The sequence below is a fragment of the Oryx dammah genome, unplaced genomic scaffold, assembly GCF_014754425.2.
Source record: "Oryx dammah isolate SB20612 unplaced genomic scaffold, SCBI_Odam_1.1 HiC_scaffold_2, whole genome shotgun sequence".
Classification (NCBI taxonomy): Eukaryota; Metazoa; Chordata; class Mammalia; order Artiodactyla; family Bovidae; genus Oryx; species Oryx dammah.
The window spans coordinates 8,039,864-8,052,091 of record NW_024070186.1 but is presented as its reverse complement, the minus strand read 5'-3'; the positions used below and the strand labels follow the sequence as shown (position 1 = coordinate 8,052,091).

The 12,228-nt window shown below is 44.5% G+C and overlaps 1 protein-coding gene across 9 annotated transcripts in view; it reads left to right on the top strand.

Moving 5' to 3' along the window:
• TTC3 (tetratricopeptide repeat domain 3) overlaps nucleotides 1-12,228 on the top strand; it is a 129,488-nt gene that overhangs the window by 24,409 nt on the left and 92,851 nt on the right. For 7 of the 9 annotated variants that reach the window (XM_040264149.1, XM_040264113.1, XM_040264095.1 and 4 more), the window contains one exon: nucleotides 8,911-8,965. Coding sequence is in view for 6 of the 9 variants with exons in the window: in XM_040264113.1 (XP_040120047.1) it covers nucleotides 8,911-8,965 (55 nt within the window). In the remaining 3 variants the exon portion in view is untranslated. Of the gene's footprint in view, nucleotides 1-776; nucleotides 921-5,235; nucleotides 5,254-8,910; nucleotides 8,966-12,228 lie in introns of those variants that run through there. The other 2 variants (XM_040264131.1, XM_040264122.1) reach the window with 2 other exon arrangements.

The window sequence follows — 12,228 nt, the reverse complement described above, 5'->3', positions numbered from 1 at the left end:
CCTGACTTGCTTAGTAATGGAGGGATAATGTTTCCTGAACCTGAAATGCACATAACTCCTTATCAAGTGAGTAGATTATATTACTTCAGAAAAGAACACACTGCCAGCGATTCAGACGTGCCCTTGACCCAGGAGGACCCATGCCATTTAGCTGAGTTACCAGGATTGAGAGGTGTTGAAGCCCTCCTCTCTAGGGCTGGTACATCTGTCATGAGAATCTGGCTGAGCAGCTGATGGTGAAGCATTCAGCCTCCCTGGCACTGTTTTGAGTGCTTTTCCTGTGTTAACTCATAAAACCCTCCCAGCCCTGTGAGATAGGTGCTGCTGGGTCTTTCTAGATGAGGAACCTGAAGCCTGGGCAGTCAGGCAATGTCCTCAGACACTCACTGGGTGGTGTGAACCCAGGTGGATGCACAGTCTCTACGATTAATCACCAGGCACAGGTGATGATAGGCTCAAACGGCAATGTGAAAGTTGAAAAAAAAGAATGATCTAAATAGTCAATAAACATGATTATCCTTACAGGACATGCAGATTAAAAATTGTGAGTCTCTCTTTCGTACCCATCAGATTGGCAAACATTTTAAAACCTCATAGCACCAAGTGTTTGAGAGGACGTGGAACAAAGGACTTTCATACTCGGCTGGAGAAATATCTAAATCGGTGCAGTCACTGTGGAGAGCCGTGTGGCAAGGTGAAGACGTGTACTCTCCTGCCCGCTTCTGGGCTACCCGAGAAGATGTGTGCAAGCCTTCATTAGAGCGTTGTGGTTAAGAGTAAAGAAATGGAAACCACCTAAAAGTCCATCTATAGGGAATGGATAAAATGAATTATGGTATATTCATACAATGGAATGCTGTGCAGCAGTTAAAATGAATGCAGTGTTGAGTGAAAAAGCAAGTTGCAGAATGATTTGTACGGTATGATGCCATTTATGTGATGTTTTGAAATGGGCAAAATGATATGCATATGCATAAGTAAATCATAGTATGTATTAACAGTGACTTTGAAGTGCATGGGCATGTTAAAATACCAATGGAGTGGCTGTCTCTGGGGAGGGAGGGAGGGAAATGGATTGGAGCTGGGAAAGATGGTTCACAATGAATGTCACCTGTAACAAACCTGGCAAGAAGATCTGAAGTAAATATGGCAAAATGTTAAGGTCTTGCTAAGCTGGTCCATGGGTATTGATTATGTTAATGTTATTCTGTACTGTACTGTTATGTATATTTGATACAAAGTGTAATTAACAATGCACATAAGATGAAACACCAAGCATTAGGATAAAGTAAGTGAAAAATAATCTTGAAAGGGGAGAAACACAAATATTTTAAGGCCACTTTGGCTGGGAGCCTGAGGTGAGGTATTTGTGGGGAAAATGTTTCATTCAGAAATGGTTCAGCATGGTGGTGGAGGTTTTAATGCCACGTAGTTGGTTTGTAAATCTGACCACCTTTGGGTGGATACAGGTGAGACCAAGAGCCAGTCAGAATGCTTAGCGTTCTCCCGAGGTGTCCCGCTCCAGGAAACCTGCAGAATGGGGCTGGGGTGAGGGAGGGGAGGGCGGGCTCGCACTCCTTCCTGCCAGTCCTTTACGCTGAGCCTGTGTGCGGTGCATCCCAGAGTGCCTGGCTGGGATGAGACATCCTTTATATTCCGGTCTTCTATAAGTCCACGTTTTAAATAGAATTTGAGAGGTCGAGAGCATCTTAGAGTGATGCTTTTAATTGAGGTAATTAAAAAATTTCAGATTAGAGCAGACTCTAGAAAAAGCAATCAGGCATCTATAGCCTCTGTGGTTGCAATAGTTATACAAGGTAGATGATTAGGGTTACTGTTTAATTCATTCTCAGTGGGAGTCAGGTGTGGTAAGTTGAATTCTTTGGTGGGATGGAATAAACTGTGTAATAGGAAATGTAATTGGAAAAGGGGAAAGCTTAGTCTCGGATATTTTAAATTTACTTAGGAAGAGTTAGAATTTTAAAACTTGGTATTTACTCTGACCCTTTGGTATTTAACTACCCTTAGATGGTATTCCCTTCTGTTAGCTCCCAACTTGTGAATAATAGCAGGCAGCTAGATTTTAAATGATTGTATGTGTGTGTGTTTCTGAATTGAGGTCTGAGGTGTAAATCAAGTAAATTGCATGTTTTTGTTAGAATTTTCAAAAATCTTAGTGTATGTGGGGCGTTTTTAGTGTGTGTATTGGTTGATGAATTATTCCTTACTCTGTTCTCTTACTTGTATGGTCTCTATTTTGCTTTAAAAAATGCTGAATTTGCTTTCGAAGGAAATAGTTACTTTTTCAAACTTCTTTGAGGTGCACCCCTTTTTAAAACACAGTACCAAATACACATCATAAAAAGTTAAAAGAGTATGAAAGGATAAACTGAAAACTCTTGCCCCCCTGAAACCCCTGCCCTAATCCCTTTCTTCAGATCCTTATGCATTTCTGTAATAGTTTATGCCTATATGAACACTTACTACTTTGAACCAGATGAAGTTGCCATTTTTATAAGTCAGAATAAGGCATTTTCGTTTGGTTCAGTATAACGTATGTGTCTTTTGTTTTAACATGGATAAGAGCATATTATATACCCTGTTGTACATCTTGCTTCTCTTAATATTTAACTGTTGGATTTGTTGCACATCAGTGAATACTGACATCTACCCCAGTTTTTATTCATGACTGCATAGTGTTTTACTATGTACTAGTTTGTATTAGAACATAGCTTATTTCCAGTTTAAAAAGTTAGCTAAAACTGTGTAATATCCTTTTATGTTTTACACTCTGATACAGTATACATAGATATGTAGGATAAATTCCTAATAAGAATTTATTTTACTTGGATGAAAGAACATATGTAATTTTACTTCCAGACACTAACTTTTGATCTAAAATGTATGTGTGATTAATAGTCACTGCATATTTGACGGTAACTGACCATTCCATCTGAATCCTGCTTTTGTTGCTTCATTGTGAGATCGAGAAACTTGGGGAGTAAAGATGTTATTTCTTTGTGATATGGTCAGGCCCTGAAAATGACAATTTGCCATAAGGGGGAAAGATGATAACTCTTTTGTGGCATTCAAAGTTCTCACATACTTAGGTGCTGTGGTTCGAGAGAGTCAGTTAATAGCATTTCCTTCCCCTCCCAAGTCCAGAACTATTGAAATCACTCGAGCTCTGAAGAAATCCACCCTACTCACCCCTCTAAGTTCTCATTTAATTGGGCATCGGGCTATTTTAGAAACCCCCCAGGTAGTACTAATGTGCAGCCAGGATTGCCCACTGGTCTAGAGAGAGTGTGGGCTGACATTAGAAGGGAAGCTGGGACTGAGCTTTGCTGGACAGAGAAAGTGGCCAATTGGAGAAGGATGAAGCTGCACAGGAGACTCCTACGAGGTTTGCCAGAGAGCTAGGAGGAGAGTCAGTGTAGGATCCTGGAAGCGGGTGAGAGAGTGGCCAGCAGGGCCTGTTGCTGGAAAGCCCTTTGGAACTTGGGTTTAGTTCTATGGACACCTAGTTCCCTAGGGAGAGCCGTCAGCGGGAAGCTTGGCACAGATGCCAGGCCTGAGTGGGCTCAGAAGTGAGGATGAAGAGATGGAGGCAGCCAGCACAGGCAGCTGGTGAAGGCATTTGGGCAGAGAGGACCGAAGAGGTTTGCCATTGTATTCAGGTGATTTTGGCTGCAAATAATAGAGATCTCTTAATTCAGCTGGTTTAAATGGTGAAGAAAACTTACTTGATCCAAGAGTTCCAGAAGATGATTCTAGGGTTGTGTATGTAGTGAGTGATTCGACAATGTCATCAAAGACCTAGGTGGTTTTTTTTTTTCCAGCTCCACCATGTGACTTGGACCTCAGACTGCCCGCCCCCTCAGGATGGCAGGAGGGCTTCTGTAATTCAGATACCACACTGAACATTACAGCCTCCCACAGAAGGATGACTCTTGTACTCCTCAAAAGAAAAATTTTAATACACATATTGAGAGGTGTACAGTTCATAAGTGTGCAGGTTGAATTTCCAGATGCAAATAACCATACTCAGCATCCAGATCACAAACAACCCCAGTACCCTGGAAGTCACCCTTGTTCCCCCTCAGTCACTGCCCACTTCCTCCCCCAGGATAACTCCTGTCGTGACACCATAGGTTAGTTTTGCCTGCTTTGTGCAGTATAAACAGAATCATGTGATACGTGCTCTTTATGTCTGGTTTTCAGCATTGTGTTTGAGATCCATGTTGTTGCATGTAGTTGTGAAGTGTTCATCTATTGCATGAATATACCACATTTTATCCATTCTATTGTTGACGGGCATTTGGGGGTTTCTGGTACTTTTACAGATAGTGTCATTGTGAACATGTCTTCATTTCTGTTAAGTATGTAATACAGGAGTGGCATTACTGGGACAGGAGGGTGTGCTTATGCTCAGCTATGCACATAATTTGCACCGTGGTTGCGTCATTTTACACTCCTGCCAGCAGCACATGAGAGTTTTAGTTCCACGTCCTCACTAACAGTTATTATTTTGTGTCATTTCATTTAGACATTCTGCTAAGTGTGTAGTGATATGATGCTGTGATTTTAATTTGCATTTCCTTAAGTTAATTTAGGAGGTTTAAGTTGAACATTTGTTTTTCATATGCTTATCGACCAGTCAGATACCTTTTGTTAAGTGCCTGTTTGAGTCTTTTTTTTTTTTCTCTTTTGAGTTGAATGTCTTATTAGTAGGTTTTTAAAAAATATTCTGGATAGGAGTCATTGGTCAAAATACGAATATGACAAATGCCTTCTCACACTCTGTGGCTTGCCTGTTTTTGCTTTCTTCCCATGAACGCAAGTAGTAATTTTAACGTACTACAATTTATCACTTTTTTTCCTTTATGGTAAGCGCTTTTTGTGTTCTGATTATAATCTTTGCCTACTCTGCAAAATACTCTTTTGTTTTCTAAAAGCTTGACCGATTATTGGTATTTAAATCTCCTATCCATCTGGGGAGCTCCAGGTGGCGCTAGTGGTACAGAACCCGCCTGCCAGTGCAGGGGACAGAAGATACACGATTTGATCTCTTTGTTGGAAAGATCCCCAGAAGAAGGGCATGGCAGCCCACTCCAGTATTCTTGCCTGGAGAATCCATGGACAGAGGAGCCTGGTGGGCTACAGTCCATGGGGTGGCAGAGAGTCGGACTCGACTGAGCACACATGCATGAGATAGGCCATGATCCGTCTGGAGGTGGTTGTTTGTATGAGGTAGGGGTCAAGGTTCATGTGAATGTCCAGTTGACCCAGCCCTATTATTGTTTTCTTCTAGCCTTTGTTTTGGGTGTTTTTGGATCACTCCCCCCTCCCCCACTCCAGGGCCAGCCTTGGTGGGGCTGCTATTCCCAGGGCCAGAGAGAGGGTCTCCCCCTGCCTCTGAGGGATGTGGCCAGAGTAGGGTGCCTCGCTGCACCCACCCTCGGCTTCTTGTGGAGCCTGTGAGTGGGGCTCAGACTGCGTCTCGCTGCTCCCTAGTCTTGCTCCTCTTGAGGTCACCCAGAGCCTGGCCTTCCCTGCAGCTCGGACTGCTTCCCAGCATAGCCAACCCCCCTCAGCCCTGCCCCTCCTTGCTTCCTGGGCCCCTGTTTTGGAGCCCTCCCCTCTGATCCCCCAATCTGATCCTCTTCCCCCAGCTTCACCTCTGCCCTGAGGCTTCCAGAGCGGCTCTGCTGAGACAGCCCCTTGGTGTCTCTTTCCTGAGCCGGAGACCATAGGCCTCTGCCCTCACCTCCAGCCCTCACAGGCTCCGACTCGGGAACCCTTGCTGTCCCTGCCCCTCCTCTCTACCTCCGGGATGACGCTCTCACCCCCACCCCTCTGCCCCCCAGACCCTGTGTACACTCTGTCCTCTCTACCTGGGATGCTCTTTCCCAGCATCACAGGGCTCCCTCCCTCCCTTCATTAGAGTTTCAGCACAAATATTCACCTCTTCCTAGAAGCCTGCCCTGACCCTTTTTCCTCATAATTCACTCTCTCCACCTCATTAGCTTTCATATGACTTGGAAATCGCTTGTTTTTTATTTCCATATTATCTGTCTCCCACTGGAGTATTAGCCCCAAGAGGGCAGGGCTGTGTCCAGCTTGTCCACACTGTGTCCATAACACAGCGCCTGTATGCCCATATGTAGCAGATGCTCAAGAAGTGGGTGGGTGGGTGGATGATAGAGGAGGAGGACTCTTTGGCTTTTCCATTTGCTTGCAGGCCTCCCCCCGCCCCCGACAACCCTGCAACGTTTTTGTGCTGCTGCCTCAGCTCTGCCTCCACCGTGTATATGGAAGACACATTTATTCACGCATCCGTTCACTCAGTGTTTAAACGTATAAAGAGTGCACAAGCATCTCTGCGTAGCAGGCTCTGCACTGCCTGCAGGGATGTGGAAGAGACCCCCTCAGCCGACCCAGCCCCATCTTTTACGAGTATGTTTTCTCCGTGCACTGCAGTATTAGCTTTGCCATACAGATCGGGTGACTGTATCAGGATCTGTAAGGATCTGTTTCTGATTTCTGTATCCTCTTCTGTTTGTCAGGCCGTCTAGATAGCTTTTGAATTTTATCTTTAAAATGTATATATGGTCTTTTAGTAGGTATTGAGGAGAAGGTAATGGCACCCCACTCCAGTACTCTTGCCTGGAAAATCCCATGGACGGAGGAGCCTGGTAGGCTGTAGTCCACGGGGTCGCTAAGAGTCGGACACGACTGAGGGACTTCCCTTTCACTTTTCACTTTCATGCATTGGAGAAGGAAATGGCAACCCACTCCAGTGTTCTTGCCTGGAGAATCCCAGGGACAGGGGAGCCTGGTGGGCTGCCGTCTCTGGGGTCGCACAGAGTCGGACACGACTGAAGTGACTTAGCAGCAGCAGCAGTAGGTATTGATGTGTGGTAGAATAAGTTAGCTAGTTTTGTTCTTTGTAATCTTTTTGTTTTGTTTCTTGGTTGTTTTTGTATCGGTTTTTAAGAGTGAGTGGTCCCCTCAGTTCTGGGTCACACCTAAACTGTGTACCCCTAAACCACTCAGTGGAGAGTGGATTTGTGATGACTGGCTTAAACTTAACTAGGAATTATCTCAGTCTTAGAGGTGGACCCTCACAACAAGTGTCTAGCAGTCAGAGGAGGAGGTTAGCTGCTGGGTAGATTACCAACAGTGTTTCCTTAGGGTTTAAGACATTTATTTATTTTTTACTTGCCTTTTAGAAGATGAGAGATCTGAGCAGATTAAAAGTCAGTAGGAAGTTGCATGACACCGTCAATGTACTTCATACCACTGAATTTTACATTTGAAATGATTCATGGGGTAAATTATGATGTGTGTTTCACCATAATAAAACATACTGATGGGGTAAATTCCTTAAATGGAATGTCTGATTTTATGAGAGAGAAGGGATGATTGATACTGTAAGGATGGGTAGTTACATGGCACAAGTGGAGGAATCAGCCACAGGAGGAGGAAGAAACTTTCATTGTAAGGGAGAAAACTCAGGGCTAGATTGAGGGAGTTCTCTTTGATATATCCAGTTTACTCGTTGAAATAGCAGCAAAGCTCATTGGCTGAAAGGGGAGTTGGAAGGAAAGGACCTAAGTTTTTTTTTTTTTTGGCTACTCTGCAAGGCATACGGGGTCTTAGTTCTCTGACCAGGGATCAAACCTATGCCCCTCTGCATTGGAAGTGCAGAGTTTTAACCACTGGACCACCAGGATGTCCTGGAAAGGACATAAGATTTGAAATGGTCATTTAACAAAATTAGAGAATGATTTGATCTATAATATTGGTTAATACCGTTGAAGGCCCCTTTGGGTCGTTGGGATCCTGAGTAAGTAGTACTCCTGGTGTGCTCTGCCGTGTTTTTTCTCTGGTAGTACTTGGCTCCCTACATGTGGTCCTGGAGAACACAGGAAGCAGGGCTCATCCAGAATTGGGTTTTGCCGTAGAGCAAGATGTAAACATAGGGACAAAGAAGTATGCAGCTGTATGCATGGGAATATGAAATGAGGAACCAGCGAATCAAGACAGATCAATAAGGAAGTTTAAAAGAGAGAGAAAATGGGTAAGTCAGTGAGGTGAGCCCCCTGAGAAGCTAGTAGGAATAGCTGAATAAGGAGGATGGAAGGAGCTATGCTATCAGGGGAAAGAGTGGGATGCCTGAATTAGTGATTTTGGGCTCTGAACAGTTTTGAGCAGTGATAAAGTTCCCTGGGACAGCGGTGGTGGGTGGCTGAGCTGGGCAGAGGAGGCCACTGACTCTAAGGAAACTATGAGAGACCAGGTGCTAGACCTCAGTGCTCGACAGTTTACAGTGTACTGTGTACTGTGACAGTTACAGTGTACTGTGCTTGAGCATAGTATCTGAAAACAGGAAAACCCAAAATTGTTAACCTCATCTTAAAGATGGGAAAGTGACCCTAAAGAGGTTAATTACTTCATATCCGCCCCAGTGAGAGTTAGTGATGGCGCTGCACTTAATCTCATGTCCCAACTTATGCTCTGTCCATTATAGCTTAGCCAGTGTGTTGTGTGAAATATCTGGGACTTTTATTCTCCAAGATCAGAAGTCTTGCTGACAATACCACATAGTACCAAAAAAACTTCATGCGAGTAATAATAAGGTAGGGATAGGTGAGGTATAGATAGTTGTGTGCAGGAAATACTCCAGAAATATTGAAAGTACCTGTTCTTGGGTAATTGTGATTGTGACTGGGTGACTTTTTTCCTTTGTTTTGCTTTTCTGTATTTTCCAAATTTCCTATAATGGACATATATAGACTAAAAAAATTAAAAACTAGATTGTATATGGAAAATTAAAGTACAGATAGATACACATTATATAATACCCTTTGAAAAATTTGAGTATTTTATTTCCTTTTCCTTTAGAAATGCACTTGGTGATGGAAAGAGAGCTACCATTCTGAAGAACAGTTGGACAAAGGTAGGTTTCTTGCATGCTTCACTTTGGCTAAACAGTGCCGTACAACTTTGTGAAAAGTCTGTTTACAGGATATAAATCCCTGTGTAAAAGTGCTGGTTGAAATTAGATGGAGCTCAGGAGCATGGCAGTGGAACCTTCAGTTTCATAATCAGAGAGGACCCGCAGCCCAGCGGTAAGGGCCAAGTGTGTCTGTCGGGCCTGAGTGGTTGAGGTGTCAGCATCCGCACATTGTGGAAGGATTAAGGACCTGACTGTGGAAAATGAGGCTTAAAACTCAGGAGTGTCTGGAGACTAGCTTTGTAATCTTGAAGTGGGAAAGGGTTTCTTTACATAGATACACAGGTCAGAGAAGGAAAAAACTCTGATAATTATCTCAAGCTTAAAATTTTCTGTATGTTGGGACACCATAAATGAAATTATAGTCTGGGAAAAGATAGTTTGTCATATATAGAACAGAAATAACTTGATAGGACTTTACATTCAAAATATGTGAAGAACAGAAATAAACTCAGTAGAAAAATGGGCCCATGAAATAAGCATTTAAGAGATGAGGAAACCTGAATGGGCAATAGGAAAAAAAAGATTGCATTTCCTAGTAATTAAAATAATAAAGAAATAGAAACCAAGAGAGCCTAATAAAGAACCTCCAAACATACCTACATGTATACCCACAAGTGCAAAAAACAGTGATATTGTTTGGGTTCTTCCAATAGGTGAAAGTTAGAGACTGCTAGTCCTTCGTGTTGGTAGCGTGTTTGCTGACAGGAGCTCTCAGTAAGCCTGTGGGGTATGAGTTGGTCACAGCCACCTTGGAGAGCTCTGTTGTTGTAATTGATTCCAAGGGTGTGTACTCCACAAACTTGCCTATGTGTACGTGATGAGACGTGCAAGCTTGGTCACTGCACTATGGTTTTAATGACACAGAACTGCAAATACCTGAGTGCACATTAATAAAGCAGTGGACCAGTGTGGTATTTTCGTTTGGTCAAAGTTATTACTGCGATCCCTCTGGTCAGCCCCCTGTGTGCCTTTAGCCACCCATCTTTGCTGCGGCCTCACTCCTGCTCGCCTCCCCTTTGTCCTCTGTCAGCCCTGGGCTGCCTCGCTGTGCTCGCGTGCACCAGGCCCACTCCCACCGCATGCTTGTTCTTCCCTCTGCCTAGGGTCAGACAGCCTTTCCCAGAGCCTGAGTGAACTCCCTTGGTTCCTTTCCTTCTTCCCTGAGAGTTCTCTTCCCAGTGACCTTCCCTGAGCAAACCTGGTCCTTCCTAGACATTTGCTTATTTTTCTCTGCTTTATCTTTTTACCTCTTAGCGTTTAACATGATTGCATATATGTATGTTGTTTAAGTTGTGTTCTTATTTGTGTGTGCTTTAGTATAATGTGAGCTCCCTAAGGACAGGTTTTTTGTGAGTTTTTTTTTTTTAGGATATTTTTTTTGTTTGGTTCATTTCTGAATCGCCTGCCTGAGAAGCTGCCCAGCACATAGCGGGCACTCATAGTAAATAATGAATGAATGAATGAGTTGAAATGAGTTACTGGCTACCAATAATTATAGATTTAAAAAACAGTGTTTACATATTTGTTTTTAAACGAGAATGAATAGAATCATAGAATTTTAGAGGCCCCAAATTATGATTCAGATGGCCTAGGAGTGTATCCGAGTCCAGGGATTATAAAATTCTCCAGGTGAATTTCTGCATCCAGATATCGGAGTCACTTCTTAAATGCCTTATTTTCTAGATTAAAAAATTAAGTCCCAGAAGGGTAAAGTGACTTTCTGTAAGGTGTCATTGCAAGTAAGAGACAAGAATGAACTGAGAATCCACCATTAGACAGGCTTCTGCTTGAAGGTGATCTGTTTGTTGCCATTTTCATTATGAGTTGCTATTGTAGTTGAAGCATAATCTTTGCTGATCACTGAACTTGGCATTTGGCAGGTGCTGTGTAAATTTACTTACAGAATGAATGATGGATGCTAGTGTTCATAATACTGAAACCTAGATCATGATACTGATTTTCCAGAGATAACTTGCTAGTTCAGTCTATTATCAACTTAGAAAAAGTGTTCCAAAACTTTCTTAAAGGGGGGGCGGTCCTAAGATGGCGGAGGAATAGGAAGGGAAGACCACTTTCTCCCTCACAAATTCCTCAAAAGATCATTTCAACGCGGAGCAAACTCCACAAAACAACCTCTGAAGGCAGGCAGAGGACATCAGGCAACCAGAAAAGCAGATCAGTGTCTTCAAAACCAGGTAGGAAAAAATATAAAAGACGAGAAAAGAGACAAAGGAGGTGGGGAGGGAGCTCCATCCCGGGAAGGGAAGCCCGTCCCGGGAAGGGAATTCTAAGAAGAGAGGTTTCCAAACACAAGGAAACACTCTACCTGCCGAGTCTAAGGCGAGCCTTGGAAACACAGAGGGCAACATAACAGGAAGGAAAAACGAATAAATAATTAAAACCAACAGATTACGAGCCCAACAGTAACTCCCCCAGCGGAAAAGCCGCGCAGACGCCTGCAGCCGCCGCTAGCAAGTGGGGGCAGGGCAGGGAAGCGCGGGAGGCACGGGCTGCCGCGCTCGGTAAGAAGCGGGCAGAAACGCCCCACGCGTAAACAGAGCGATCGAACTTGGGCGAGCAAACCAGGCTGGGGGATAGCTACCACGCGAAAAGCTGGAACATAAGACCCCGCCAGGACCGCGCACAGAACAAAGGACTGAACGGAAATAGCCGGCTGCAGACCATCCCCCGCCGGGGACAGGCAGCCAGAGCTGTAAGGGCTGGAAAGGGGCAATCGCAGCCCCGGAGAGACTACCTGAAAAGCGGCAGGCAGGCTTCTTTGCTGAGACTTCAGGGGATGCAGGACAGTCACCACCCGCCTCACAAGGAGCGCCAGCAGTACACCCAGAAAACTGAACAGTAGAAACAGAGAAGGGGACAAGTCCCGGCGACCGCGCTCGCCAAGCTCCCGAGCTGCTCGGACCCGGGAGGGGCGCAGAGCGCAGTCCCAAACAAGTTTGTGCCTCTGAGGGTTACCTGGGCGCCAAAACCGAGCGGCTTGGACCGGGGAGGTGCACGAAGCCTGGGGCCGGCCTCGGATAGTTCCTGGCTGAGCTCCGTGGAGCCGGAGCGGTTTGTGCGTTGTGGGGGGAGACACGTCCAGCGGGGTTGAGACGCTGTGTGCCCACGACAGTGCTATTTGTTTGCAGCATCCCCCCCCTCCCCACAGCGCGACTGAACTAGTGAGCCTAAAAAAAAAAAAA